This window comes from Chionomys nivalis, chromosome 7, assembly GCF_950005125.1.
Source record: "Chionomys nivalis chromosome 7, mChiNiv1.1, whole genome shotgun sequence".
Taxonomy (NCBI): Eukaryota; Metazoa; Chordata; class Mammalia; order Rodentia; family Cricetidae; genus Chionomys; species Chionomys nivalis.
Genome location: NC_080092.1, coordinates 86,505,803 through 86,520,047, shown reverse-complemented (window position 1 = coordinate 86,520,047; position 14,245 = coordinate 86,505,803). Strand labels below are relative to the sequence as shown.

General features: G+C 51.3%; 1 protein-coding gene across 1 annotated transcript; it reads right to left on the bottom strand.

Annotated features, from left to right (window-relative positions):
* Positions 1-971: 971 nt before the first annotated feature.
* Positions 972-11,097, bottom strand: LOC130877088 (angiotensin-converting enzyme-like protein Ace3). Its single transcript, XM_057773994.1, has 15 exons — positions 11,012-11,097; positions 10,794-10,912; positions 10,568-10,704; positions 10,030-10,188; positions 9,698-9,785; positions 9,415-9,558; positions 8,465-8,656; positions 8,284-8,381; positions 8,024-8,196; positions 7,474-7,697; positions 7,185-7,329; positions 4,905-5,003; positions 4,627-4,749; positions 1,804-1,988; positions 972-1,330 (listed from the first exon to the last, which is right to left on the bottom strand). Exons 1-15 carry the CDS (start codon positions 11,095-11,097, stop codon positions 972-974), a joined length of 2,331 nt encoding a protein of 776 aa, XP_057629977.1.
* Between the last annotated feature and the right edge of the window lie 3,148 nt (positions 11,098-14,245).

Below are 14,245 nucleotides of genomic sequence, written 5' to 3'. Positions count from 1 at the left end.
AACTTGGGCCCTAACTTACCTGAAAATATTGAGTGTGGTGTCACTGTGGTCAGGAGGCAGAAGGAAACAGGTTTAAAAGGGAGGGTTGAAAAGGGGCCCTTCCACACTTTCACAAAATTACCCTTAGAACATCAGATCCCAAATGCCCTCCCTCATGGCTGTCTTCTCCCTTCCCCCACTGGGCCTGGAAAGGTGTTGTTTGCCCTGTGCTCGCTCTCCAGGGCAACGGGCCAGGCAGCAGGTGTGTGTGTGTGTTGAACAAGGCTATCTCCGGAGCGGAGTGACTGGAGATGAGCTTTGTTTAAATATTAAAGAAGTCAATCATTAATCATGCCTGGCTCAGTGCCCAGCTACCCACTGTCTCCATTCGTGAGGGCCGGCCTGGGGTGGAGAGAGCGATGGAGCAGTTTGTGAGGTTACTTGCATTTTAGGTGGTCAAACAAAGAGCCTTTTTGGGGCCTGGATTATGCAAACTGAAAGGGCATGACAGAGGACCATTAGAGTACTCTGGCTATACACAGAGCACAGGACTCAGGACCCCGGCATCAGCAATTCGTAAACGAATGCCTAGTCCTACTGAAGGGCAGTGCCTAAGCAGACTGCAGCAGGTTCTTTTGCTAGGGATTCCTTGGATCCTCTAACCCTAGGCAAGCCCCATAGCTAAGTGCCTGAAAAAGGACAAAAGCAAACACGTATGGAGAGTCAGTTCTCAGTATGACTTGGTGGAGAGGCTGTTTCAAAGGAACACAGCCACTGACTCCCTAGAACCGCCGTGTTTGAGCCACTGTGGGAAAGTACAGTTGACCTGGAACCCAGGACACACATAGATCACACGTGGTCACAGATCTGCCAGAGCTGCACCCCACGACAGTTGGCACTATGCCTGCAGGCCATCTCCTCCTTGGCCTGTCTGTCTCAGACATCCCCCTGCCCTTTCCCCCCAGCCTCACCAGTCTCTATGGTGGCTACTCCTAGCTCTGTGACTCAGCTCTCATCCACGGAGGTTTCCTCCTGTGCTGGGTGAGCATCCGAATGAGCAGGCCAATAAAGCACAGGGTGAGGATGAAGCAGAGACCCAGAAGGATCCACTGTTTTCGGGCTGCCTTCCGGGGTTCCATGGCTATGCCCAGGAAGTAGGTGTAAGGCAGGGTGCTGAGTATCATTGTGTCCTTGTCCAGTGACTGCTTTTCCAAGTAGCGCAGCCTACATCCCAGCCCCAGAATGAGGAGGAGCATGGCTAAGCTCATGCTTAGCAGTACCCACTGCCCCAGGCGAGCCTGCTCAGGTTCCAGCACCATCCCCAGGAATGACACTTTGTCTGTGCTTTTCTCTGTGGGGAAAAAAAAAAAATAGAAGCGTCTTATAGAGCAAGAAAGCCTCGGGAAGGGGTCCTAGGGTCCCCTGTGACTGCCAGGAAGGGGCTGATGACACTGTCTTCTCTCGGTCTCAGGCCACAGGTGAGGGAATTGCCTTGCAGCGAGGGAACAAAAAAAAAAAAGATGTAGGTGGGTGGGGTGATGTAACCCACAGAGCTCAGCTTGGGGGCTTCTGCCCACTGACCAGAGGCCAGCACGGCAGTCTTGGCTGGATGATGTACAAGGAAATCATAGAGATAAGAACTGTGTATGAACCATGGAACTGGCTGAGGTTGTCCCCGGCCTGGTACATTTGGGGTTTACTGAACTCTACTGTGCTGGCCCATGCCAGGCCATAAACTAACTAGAGTTTAGGATTGATCCAGAGCAGGGTAGGGCAGGGCCTCAAGCTGCATCAGAACTAGGGCCAAAGTTAGTTTTGTCCAACCTTCAAAAGAACAGCTGTAGTCCGGCCAGCCAAGGATATCCCCCTGCTTCACGTTCTCATTCACCAGCCAGTGCAGCAGCGGCTTGAAGTAGGACAAGAAGGACTTGGAGGATATATTGGACTGTCCAGTCATCTCCTTTAGGACCTCCTGCCAGGGCCGGCTGGAACCCAGCTTCAGGACATCCCTGAGGGGAGTGGGGTCATCTGTGAGACCATGTGGGAGTGTCAGTAGGTGCCGCTGGGAGCCCTCAGTATACACGGCTCTAACTTCTGAACTTCGCCAGCCAGGACCCCAGAGCTCAGCACAGTAGATGGGAGCAAGATTCACCTGGGGTGACACACAGCTCCGTCCCTGTGATACCCTGGACAAATAACTCATCTGAGGCTCCGTTCTCATCTCCGTAAGTGGAGGTAGCAGGACAGGGCTGCTGGGAAGTGATAAATTCCAGCTCTTGCTGCTGATTGGCATTAGTGTTACCGTGGGCATTGTTATTCTCAACTCAAACAGGCAGCCAGCCTGAGCCTCTTTTTACCCTAATGTATTTGCGATAGCTACAGCCCTTTGGTCCTTCTTGGCCACACAGGGAAGGATTGAGAGAATTCAAGTGACTATGGGAGGTTCTCTGTGTGACACCCGCAGTGCTGCACAAATATCAGCTGTCTTGAGGCACACCCAGGACTTGGTGGCAGATGGCAGGCTTGCTGCATTCACCACGGGAAGATGCAGAGGGTGCCAAAGCCAGAGCTCCAGGCTCTTTACCCTGACCTTGCCAAAGAGCAGCACTGGACAGATGCTGACATCTCTCAACCTGTTGTTCCAGGGTCTAATCAGGAAAGAAATAGGACTTGGAAGCTTAGAGGTCACTGTATGGGGTACCCAGGTTCAAAACCCAGCAATGCTACTAAGAGACCGTATAACCCTAGGCATTTAACCTCTCTCAGCCTTGGTTTCTTCATCAGTAACATGAACTCGCATAAATATCTGCCTTTCACAGTACCAAGTCACACGATGATGAAGGAATTTGTCACTTGCCGGATTTGCACATGCTACTGGAGCCAGATGAGGGTGTTGTAATACGAGCGGCAGGGCTGCGTCCCCAGCACCCAGCCGCCCGCATGGCTAGCTTATGCCCCGAAATAATTACATGGAAACTGTATTCTTTTGAACACTGCCTGGCCCATTAGTTTCTGCCTCTTTTTGGCTAGCTCTTACATATTGATCTAACCCATTTCTAATATTCTGTGTAGCACCACGAGCTGGCTCACCAGGAAAGATCTTAACCTGCATCTGTCTGGAGTACGAGAATCATGGCGACTGCCCTGACTCGGCTTCTTTCTCCCAGTATTCTGTTCTGTCTACTCCGCCTACCTAATTTTCTGTCCTATTAAAGGGCTAAGGCAGTTTCTTTATTTAACCAATGAAATTAACTCCTCCATCACGAGGGAACTGAAAACCAGTGGATATATAGCAGAAACTATGGGATACATTTGCCTAACATGTGTGATTTGCACGGGTTTGATTCCCCAGCATTTCAAAAAAAGAAACAAAGGAAGAAAGGAAAGATAAAAGAAATCGCCGAGGGAAAATCTTTTTGGTTTTTCAAGACAGAGTTTCTATGTTGCTTTTGGAGCCTGTCCTGGAACTAGCTCTTGTAGACCAGGCTGGCCTCGAACTCACAGAGATCCGCCTGCCTCTGCCTCCCGAGTGCTGGGATTAAAGGCATGCGCCACCACCTCCCAGCTCTGTTAAGATTTAATACTAGAGAAAAGGCACAGAGCTGTTAAGAATAAAATAAGAAGAAAAATAAATCATGACTCTCAGCTGATTCAAGTTTTTCAGATGTTAGATCCTGGGTATAGGAAAAACCTAGGGTGGGCTAAGGTCTCACTAGCTGGCTTTGAACTCAAGATCCTCCTGCCACAGCTTCCTGGCTGCTTGTACCACCATTCACAACTGAAAGAATAGTGTTGACTGCTGAGAATCTGCCTGTGTAAAAACAGCTCCGTGGGCTGTGGGATGTGTGACGAGAGCCCAACCGCGCTGGTTGCTGGGCACTGCCTCACTCTCCAAAATGACAATAGAGTCCATAGGTGGCACCAGGACCATCGTGACTGGGGGGCTTTCAGAAACTATGCAGTCAAGGCCCACTTCCACCCTCTATTCCCATCAGAACCAGCCTGGTACTTGCATGGAGGATGGGTCCAGAAGGCAGAAGCACATGGACACTACGTTAGGCAGGAGACTTGAAAAGAATCTCCCTTTTTTCTGCTCTACTCCCTTCCCTGTGAACCTGGGGAAACCTGAATAAACCTTCCAGATTTAGTTGCTCCGTGTTCTCTTAACCCCTAATCACCTTTCCCCACACCGGAGCCCATAAATGTCTCAGCGAACTGGGACTTGGGTCTCTGGCTCCTCACACTTGACCATTTTGTGAAGAAACTTTTTTTTTTTTTTTTTTTTTTACAAAATGAGCCCTTTCTCTAGTTAGGCTATTGAGTGGGCTGTCAAGGCAGGCTTAGTAACGCCAACTTCCTGCCCCCTTCACTTCCAAAGTCCCTTCCTCACCTCTCCTCCCTTTTCCCGCACGCCACTCTGACGTGAAGAAGACACATCTTTTTCTTCCATGTCTGCATTTGGTTTCTGGCTGGACTTCCTGACCCTCGACATATTCACTAAAGCCTTCTCTACTTCCGTCTCCTCTTTGGTATTAGAGGATTCATTTATGATGTGGTCTACTGCCCCCTGCTGCACAGAGGGTAGCTGATCAGCCCTGTTGTGAAACAGTGGGAACTGAGTGGAAACGAGGGGAGTGTGATGCTCACCCCAGCATCTTTCCGGCCACCTTGGAGTTGTAGATGTCACACCGGTGCAGAGGGCCCGCGTGGCCTGCGGCCCTGCACAGCGCTTCATGAAACTGGAACTGGAGCACCAGGCTGAGGAAGTACCTGGGAGAAGAAGGAAGAGGCCGCTGCAGAGGGGAGGTCGGGCGTGGGAAACCCAGCCCTGCTGGCAGTGCAATGGCACTTTCTGGAATTTTTCCACCCAGTCTCCATGTTTCCCAGATCCCAGCCAGCTCTCCCAATGGGGCCCAGACCTTTACCGGACGTAGGGCACACTGGCAGGAATGTGGAACTTGGCCCCGGGGTCGAAATCTTCTTCTGATCGAGTAACAGGTGGGCACAGGCCCTGGTACTTCAACCTGGTGGGAGAGAGATAGGGGCTTGGCCCTGGATTCTGAAAGGTTCTCAGAGACTTTTCTTGTTTGAAGTGTGTGTGTGTGTGTTCAGCCAATCTGAGCCTGCCTTGCAGAGACTGTTCTGTGCATTTTCCTCGACTAAACAAGTGAGAACACACCAAGGCTCAGAAGTGGCAGGAATGGTGGCTAACAGTGACTGAGCATGTCAGCTGCTCTTCAAGTGGACTCCCTGTCTCCCGCCTCCGGCCTGGTCTCTGTGGAGATGCCAGCAAGGGACTGAGTGAGGTCAGGTGCTTGTTTGCATCTGTCCTAATGATGGAATTAGACTATAGACCAGGAAACAGGTCATTTTATCTAAACAATGCTAAGAAGAAAACAGAAATTCAAGCATGGTGACACACGCCTTTATTCCCAGCACTTAGGAGGCAGAGGTAGGCAGATTTCTGAGTTCAAGGCTCAAGTGGTCTACAGAGTGAGTTCCAGGACAGCCTGGGCTACACAGAGAAATCCTGTCTTGAAAAACAACAACAAAAACCAAAGACAACAAACTCCCAGAATTGTCCCTGTGCTGTTGTAGTATTGACTGTTCCCATTTTACAGAACAGTCAGCCAAAGTTTTAAGGCCTGGGAACTGGTAGCAAGACCCAGGAGATAGTCGCGGGCACACTTTGGTCACCTGGAGCTCTGGTGTGGGTCCTCTGAGCTGTGTGACTGTGGGCACCACGCGACTGAGGGAATCTGAGTTTTGTCGTGAAATGGGTGGAATGCCCAGCTTTGGGAGGGATGCCAATAGAAAGGTTCATTGCTGTATTGTTGGCTCATTGGTACCTCCGACCAGACCCTCAAGTCAACAGGGTGGTGGGGCTTCTTTCCTGAGGGTGCTTTTAACAACCCAAGGAATGGCGGCCCTCAGTCTGCCCCTGGGTTCCATTGGCTGGTTGATGGTGAACATGTGTGACGGAGGAGGGAAAGGGGCCCCCTTTGGGTGCCCTGATGGCTGGTGTGGCCGCACTTGGAGGACACAGGCCAAGGACTGCTGAGCACACTGTCCGGGAGACCGGGAGGGGCAGGACTAATGGAAGAACATGTTAGAATGTGGTGTGACCTGGGTTGGTTATATGACCTCTGAGTGTCGGCCACTGAAAAGCTCATTGAGCCAGGGCAGCTGCAAAGATCTAAATGACCACAAGGGCCTGGTGCAGAGCCGTATATAGGTCACCCATGTGACCAGAAATCTTGGACTTGGTAATCTGACACCTTACGGACGTGGAGAAGCCTTAGTTATGAGTATTTTCTGTCCAATCTGCTTAACAGCCTCTGAATTTTTCTGTAGTCTGGGGGTGCTGAGGTTCCAGCATGGATGTGTGTTGGGGTGATGGCCTGCCTCTCTCCCATGGGAACTCTTTCCAGCAAGCAAAGTGCTTAGACCTCTCCCGTCCCTCCACCTGGCCTTCTGTGGAGGGAGCAGGCAGCAGGGGGCTTGTTGATCACTGTCATTTTTTCTGGGCTTTTGCTTTTCCTTTCTTTCTTTCTTTCTTTCTTTCTTTCTTCCTTTCTTTCTTTTTTCTTTTTGCATTTGTCTTTTGAAGACAGACTCTCACAGAGGCCCAGGCTGACCTCTGTAAATGGAGAGTTTTCTCCATCTCTCATGGTTTCTCTCAGCCCACCAGTCCCCACAGCCACTGATAAGACAACCACTCAGAGACACATATTCATAGCATACAGAAAGACATCCTACATCAGATCTCCAACTGGCTAGGTAGCCAACAAGCTTCTGGACCTTGCATGTCTGCAAGACCCTGTCCTCTCCTCCTGCCTCTTGATCCTCCTGCCTCCACCTCTCAGGTGTTAGGATTACAGATATGGGCCACAACATCCAGTTACCACTCTGTTCTCAGAGAGGCCTAGTTGATTTCATGCTGTGAGATTCCCGGCCACTCACAGAGCAGACAGAGCCACTGCCAGGGTCCCCAGTTCACAGATGAGACAGAAGCCTCGGAAAGTTAAAAGACCTGCTCACTACTGACACCAGAGTCAGAACGAGGCCTCGCGGCCACCATACTGGCTCTATGTATCCAGTCTATATATTTTTGCCTGGTAACAGCTAACAGCACACACGGCCTGGCTTCCCCAGGTTCCCAGGACATCAGCACTGCACTTATGTCAAGCATCGACCGTCCCCACCTGAGGTTCCACCACTCCTGGTTGTAGACGCTCTTTGTAATAGTGCCGTCAAAGACCTTCCAACGAAACACGTCTACCAGGTAGCTGAAGGGGATGAAGGCAATCTTCTCCAGGGCAATGCCTAACAGGAAGTTAACCTCCTCCTCTGGGGATAGGGTCAGGGCAATCAGGAGGCAGCTTCTTGGTCCTCCCTTTCTTCAGCCTTTCCCTGAGGGCTTTAGTCCCCCTCAGCCCTAGCTGAAGCCCCAGGCTCAGGCTGCCCTCCCGTTATCCCTTTGGTCCCCATCACCTGAATCCTGGTGCTGTTGGCTGAGCAGACCCCTGCTGAGCAGGTGCTTGTGGGAAGAGGCTGAGAGGGTGATCACCGACCCCACAGCCTCTTCAAAGGCTGGACTGGCACCTTCTTGGTAGATTACAGAGAGGTTCTGGAACTGCAAGTAGTACTGGATATGGCCCATCTGGTGGAAGATGGAGAGCAGGTCTTCTATGGTCACCTCGGTGCACTTCTTTATCCTAGGGTTAAAGGGTAGGGGTCAAGGAGCATGGGGATGTCCTGGGGACACTTAAAGCTTCTTCATTCAAGCTTCATTAAGGCATTGAGGCCATCAAGCAAGAGACCAGAGGGCCTTGGCTACCATGTTTTCCCACTCTAAACCCTATAGCTACCCAGTGACCACGTCTGCTATTCCCTGAACCCATCTTCTCTTTCATGCTCCCGAGTCTCACCCCCTTTTCCCAGCCCTGCTCTCCCCTGCCCACTCCTCGCTACATGGCCAGTGGAGAAACAGAAGAGGGGTGAGCGTAGGATGATGGCTGAAGACCATGCTGACTGTAGACACCTGACGTCGTTGCCTTTGTAGAAGTTCCAGGCTGAGGCATGGCACTCTACCTCCCGCCCGTCAGATGGCTTCTCCAGCATTGATTTTACCCAGAATTCAGATGGTGCAGGCAGCAGTCCCAGGGAGGTAATGAAGATGTTAGCCTCTTGAAACATTTTTTCAGGCTTCCAGTGCTGTGGGGAAAAGAGGTGCTGTGGTTCTGTCTGCCCATTTGCCTAAGGGGATTGTGGGACAGGGACATCCAAAGGCTCAGCACTGACCTGGTTCTTCATGATCTTTGTGACATCCTCAGGTGGCTTTTTTGGGTAGGGCAGGGCTATGTCTAAGATGTTGTCCCAGGACTGGGCCCACATGTTCCCTGGAAAGGGGAGGAAGGGGCTAAGGGGAGGGGCAAGAGTGGTCTTCCTTCTCATCTGCGTCCGCCACCAGCCTGGCCCTTACCAAGGAGATGGGCGGGGATGGGGCCTCGCAGGTCGATGACCTCAGGCCCGTAGTAGCGGAACAGTGAGCGGCGCACGTAGGCATGTAGGTTCAGGTAGAGTGGCTGCAGCTCATCAAAGAGCCGCTTCAGGTCTTCCTCCAGGGTGTTGGACTCATACTTGGCTCTCCACAAAGCCCCCATGTCTTTGTACCCTAAGATAGAAGAGACTCACTGGTGCTCCCCATAACACCGTGCATCCAGTGAGCTGGCAAGGAGACCTGGACGTGCCCTAAGGAAGCATCTCTACCCCCTGCTCCTGGAGGGGGGCAATCTTAGGCGTGAACACGACCTCCCCAGGCATCATCCACCCTAGGTAGAGCTCAGAGGTAGAAAATATCTAGTGACAACCACAGTGGGAGCTCCTGGTCATGCCTTGTAAGGTCCTCTCCTTTCCTAGGGCCATGTCCTGAACCCTAAATCACATAAAGCCCTGTAGTCATGTGGGTTCTTTCTAATCTCCTAAAACCCTGATTTCCTCCCATGGTGGCACAGGGTCTCTGTGTGGATGCTTTCTTCCTTGTCTGTCCACACTCATCTTTCCAACAGGGGCAAATGTCAGAGAGACCTGAGCATATATTTGAAGCTCTCCTCTTCCCCCTGGCCTGAGCATCCCCTTCCTCCATGGCTTCATACTAAGCATCATTAGAGATGCGTGTTTGCTAGACGAGGCTCACTTCCCAGTCGAGGAAGTCCACGAGGCAGACATATGTCCCTTCACTTAGAGAGTCTTAGGGTTTCCCCAGCACCCAGCCCAGGGGTCTATCTTTATTTGCAGGGTCAGTTACAGGGCTCATGCCTCCCCCATCTCCCCCGTCCACAACCATTATACTGTTGTCTGCACCCTCTGCAGCATAGGCTTCTTTTTTTTTTCCTGGCCATTGACCCAAGACATTATGCCCAGCCTGCTCACCATTATACTGTGCAGCCTTGTTGCTAAGTTGGACATAGTGCTCAAACACAGGACGGATCTGGCGGCCCACAGCATCCCGCCAGCGCTGCCAGGCCCACAGGAGTTCCTTCTCGTCCCTGGAGGTGGCCATGATTTCTTCGAGGTCTGTACTCAGAATAGGAGCCACATGGGACGCCATGCCCACCTACCTCTACTCTCCCCCCCCCCCCCCGCCCCGGCCCCAGGTGCTTCCCCTCTGGGAAGGGAACACAATTGAGGTCAGGGGTGGGGCTTGGTTGCTCACCAGGCTCCAGAGGCAAGCAGGGACCCTCATCCAGACACACCTCAGCTGTACTATATGTTGTCTCCATGTAGGTCAGAAGTCTGTTGTACTGGAGGGGGCAGGTGTCACCCAGGGCAGACCCATGCCCTTGGGCCCACTCCCAACGCTAGCCCCACCAGCCAGGAGAGACAGACCTGGCTAAAGTACCCCCTCCTCCTCTAAAGGAAGCTCTGGTTCTTCCCCACCGGCATCCCCTCCTGCCCCAGAGTCACTTGGTTCCCAGTCCGACCTAACCCGCCCTCCCCTGGGCTGCAGGAGTGTGTGCCTTGGAGGCCTGGGGCTCTGTCTATCACCTCCCGGAGATCCTCCGTGGGCAAGGCCGACTTGTCTATGTTCTGCAGCTTACTCAGCATGCGCTTCACGTCCGGGTTCTGGAAATGGTCTGTCTTAAACAAGCGGGCTCGGCTACCAAAGTACAACATGAACTGAGACCTCTCCACCTCCTTCTGAAACTGCAAACGAGGTGATCATATTGATTGTGGCAGATGGGGGATGGAGCACGGGTCCCACGCTGAATTCTGAGGCCACACCCTCAAAGCCCACTTTAAGGGTCCAAAATCATTGAAGACTTGCTAAAAGGGAGAGGATGCTAAAGTCCTTAAAAGGAAGGAGGTAAAACTTGCAAGGGCAAAAAAATCTAGAAATTATTATGTAAAAAAAAAAAATTCAAGGCCACTGAAAGGCCTGGAGCTTGCGGTCCATTTTGACGTGTGTTTTGGAGTGTCCTTCTTTCTCCATATTATGGACACAGGGCAGGAACTATGATCCCCAACCTCCAGGATCCCTAAGATCAAGGGGAGGGAGGACCTGGGGGGGTAAATGGTACTACACCATGTTCCTTCGATTTCGCTTGGTGATGTTGGTGACATAGTTCCAAGTGGCCTCCATGAACTCGTTAAACACAATTCGAGCTGGTTGCTCATAAAACTGCAGGAACATCTTTGCTTGCGTTTCGTTGTAGAACGCGTCTGCAGGGAAGGGGGTCATGTGGGCCTGGGGAAGGGACTGCCCCTTCCCAGTCCTCTTATCTGGTCCTTCCTTCAGGTCCCAGCCGTACCTAAGCTTGGCTGTCCCGCAGTCCTGAGCCATGGCAAGAGCTGCCCGTAACAGAGGAGCACAAGTAGGGAAGGTCCAGGGCAAGTCCATCTTGTTCCCATGACCAAGAGAACAGCAGAGCTGGGAGAAGCAGTGGCCAATCACGAGTCAGCTCCATATTTGTGACATCAGGGGCCAAAGGGTCTACCATGGAATGTTAGAACTAGAAAGATTGCCTACCCGGCCTCTTGTGCAACTGCCCCCATTATGCAGGTGAGGGACCTTCTGAGGTCCAGCAGAGTCCAGTCATGTGACCTGGCGAACATGGCTAGCTAGTGGCAGAGCTAAGAGGAGAATTTGACTTTTAAGTCAGAACTTGTTTTATTTTGTCACTTTTCCCTGGGGTTGTAGGAAACCGTGGGCTTTGGCTACGGACTGTTAGGACATCCCCCTTCAAAGGCTGAGGTCACTTGAGTAAGTGGGATGTTGGATGGATAGATGCTTAGATGGATGGATGGATGTATAGATGAATGGATGGATGGATGGATGGATGGATGGATACATGGGTAGAAGTTACATTTTTGAGTCTTTAGACTCTTAAGATGAGGTCTTAAGCCTCATCTTCCCAGATTCTTCTAACTTCTCTCAGGGCCATATTTTTGGCCTTTTTCTCTCAGGAGACACGCGATTGGCTCCAGGGCTCCCTTGCTCTTTCCTTCAGACTTGATTCTGTAGGAGCCATCAGGGCTCTGTGGGGTGTGAAGTGTGGTTGCTGCCCTCCACTCAGGGTACCTTGAGTACCTGAGACTGGTTTCCAAGCCAACCGAGAGACCCTGTTCTCTGCGAGCTCTTGGTATTTGGGAGCACGGTCCAATCTGTTGTATTTTGGGATTTCTTTCTTGGATTCATTTTCCTGTACCTGCAGACTCTTTCTACCCCGTGTTTCCTCTATCCTCAGCCTAGGCCCACCCTGACCCCTTTTACATATGCTGACACCATGACCATTGAAACTGACCAATAACCCCACCCCCAAATATTAGTCATTGTTGTCAAGACATTTACAATCTAAGGAAAGAGGGCTGGACTGGTTAAACATACAGGGAAGCCCTTCTTGCTTCAAGTATAGGCGTGTTGATAAAGCAGGATGGAGCATGGCAAGAGCCCGGCTGGAAAGAGCATGAGGTTCTGCATCATTGAGATGGAGTCTTGCTCTGTAGCCTAAGGCTGGTCTTGAACTAAAATGTTTCTGCCTTTACCTGGGGAATCCTGGAATCAAAGGCATGTATCTCCATGTCCAGCAAATGCAAAATGCAGAGCTGAGCTAGAAAAGGAGAAAAGGGGCTCTCCAGATAGTAGACAAAGAAGACAGTGGAAAAGTGAGCAGAGGCTGAAGCCCTGTGGCCATGTGGGAGGTCACAGTGCCTCTGCCTCAAAACTGCAGACCTGGTGCCTGGATCCTGCAGCTGGTCCCCTCCTACAGTATAGATGTGACATCTTCTGTAAAGTAGGAAGCCAAAAGGCTTGACTTCTTTTTCCTTCCTTCCCTCTTTCTTTCAAGCCCTGACCTCTTTCTTTGTAGGAAGGATCTCTTGGGGCCTACTCTAGCCTTGGGCTTACCAAGCTAAGGATGGCTTTGAACTCCTGATTCTCCTCCTAGCTCCCTAGCCCTGGAGGCATCCCTGGTTTATGTGATTCTGGGGATTAGGTCCAAGCTCTGTGAATGCCAGGCAGGCACTCTACTGACTAAACGGCATCTGCCCCTCACATAGACAGATGACTTAGGAGTCAACCTTCTCAAACAGAAGAGAAAAATCTAGGGTCAGTTGTGACTACAGTAGCCAGCCCCACACAGCACCTTCCAGGGACTGGGCACGGTGGGGGACTTTCACCAGCACAGTCTTTGTAACAAGCCCCTGAGGTAGGCACTTTGATCGAGACCCTGTTCGGATGGAGACAAGCAGAGGGGCTAAGGAACATGCTCACAGACACACAACTGACAAATAATGGCAGCTGGACTCAAATGCAAATGCTCTAGTTCCAGAGCTTGCCCTCAGTGACAGGGACAGTGAAATGGAGCAGATCCCACTGAGGAAGGACCTCAAAGTTGTCCTCAAACCTCCCCAGTGTACTGTGGTAAGCAATCCCCAATAAATAAATGCAATTTAAAACAAAATAAAACCCATGAATGAGTCGTGAAAAATATGTACTGGCCAGATGACCAAGTATGGTGGCTCACACCTATAATTTCAGTACTTGGGATGCTGAGGCAGGAGGATCACTACCTCCTCTTTCTTTGCCAACTTTCAGGTGGACCTCACCCCGCCTCACTCACCCGAGGAAGCATAAACAGGAGTTTGAACAAGTGTAGTGCTTAAGAATGTTGGCAGATGCATAAGACCCTGGTACTCAGGAGGCTGAGGCAGGAGGATTGAGAATCTGAGATTCAGTCTGGAATTCATAGTAATACTCCTGTCTCAAAACACAAAAAAGTCCAAAACAACTGTTTCAAAAAGTGCCGAGGGAGGACTAGGATGATGAGTCAGTTGGGAAAGTGCTTACTCTGCAAGCATAAGGACCTGAGCTCAAGTCCCCAGAACCCTTGTAAAAGCTGGGCACAGCAGTGCATGTCCAGATCTGGCAGGAGCAGCAACAGTAGGATCTTTCGGGCTTCCTGGCCAGTGGCTAGTGGAGCTGACAAGCTCCTGGTTCAGAGAGAAACTTTGTCCCAAAAACTAACGGGGGCGGGGAGGTGCTGGTGAAATGACTCGGTAAAGGTGCCAAGCCTGACAACCGGGTCCCACACAGTAGAAGGAAGGAACCAACTTCTGCAAGTTGTCCTCTGACCTCCACAGTGGCCCATGGTATCTGCATGTGCACGTGCCCTGCCCGCTGTACAATAAAAATAAATAAGGTGGGGGCCTGGCAAGACGGTACACTAGGGCAAATGTCTTGCTGTGCAAGCCTGAAACCCAAGCTTCCGCCCACAGAACCCTTTGGCAGGGGAGATGTCTTCTTCTGGGTGCTGGAGCATGTCAGCACACACGCGCGCGTGCAAACACACACACACACACACACACAGTCCAGTAGATAAGACTTGGAATTCTTTGCCCTCCGTCTGAAGCTCACTCGGTCTTTTGGGTGAAGGCTGGTGACCTCACGTTGCCCACAGCCCTGAAAGGCAGCATGAACCTCTGTAGTTTATAAAAATAGGAAACGAGGTCATGTGACAATGACCTTTGTCTGGCAAACAAACTGCAAAACACAGGTTGGGAAGGGGGTGGGGTGTGGAACTAACATCTGTGGTATACATACGGACTGGAACAGTCTGGAAGGCATGTTTATAAGTTTCATTGTCTTGCTGAATTGCAAATGTCCTACCCTCTTGCAAATCCAAAACTCCTCAACTCCCTATCCTACACGGGAGAGGCCTGCACAGATACACAGACAGACAGACAGACACACACACGTACACAC

Coding starts and splice junctions, on each gene's coding strand:
- LOC130877088 (XM_057773994.1), bottom strand. CDS start 11,097: ATGTTCGCCAGGTCACATGACTGGACTCTGCTGGACCTCAGAAGGTCC. Junction 7,698..8,023: donor TACAAAGGCAACGACGTCAG/GTGTCTACAGTC, acceptor CTTTAACCCTAG/GATAAAGAAGTGCACCGAGG. Junction 7,330..7,473: donor CCAACAGCACCAGGATTCAG/GTGATGGGGACC, acceptor CCCTATCCCCAG/AGGAGGAGGTTAACTTCCTG.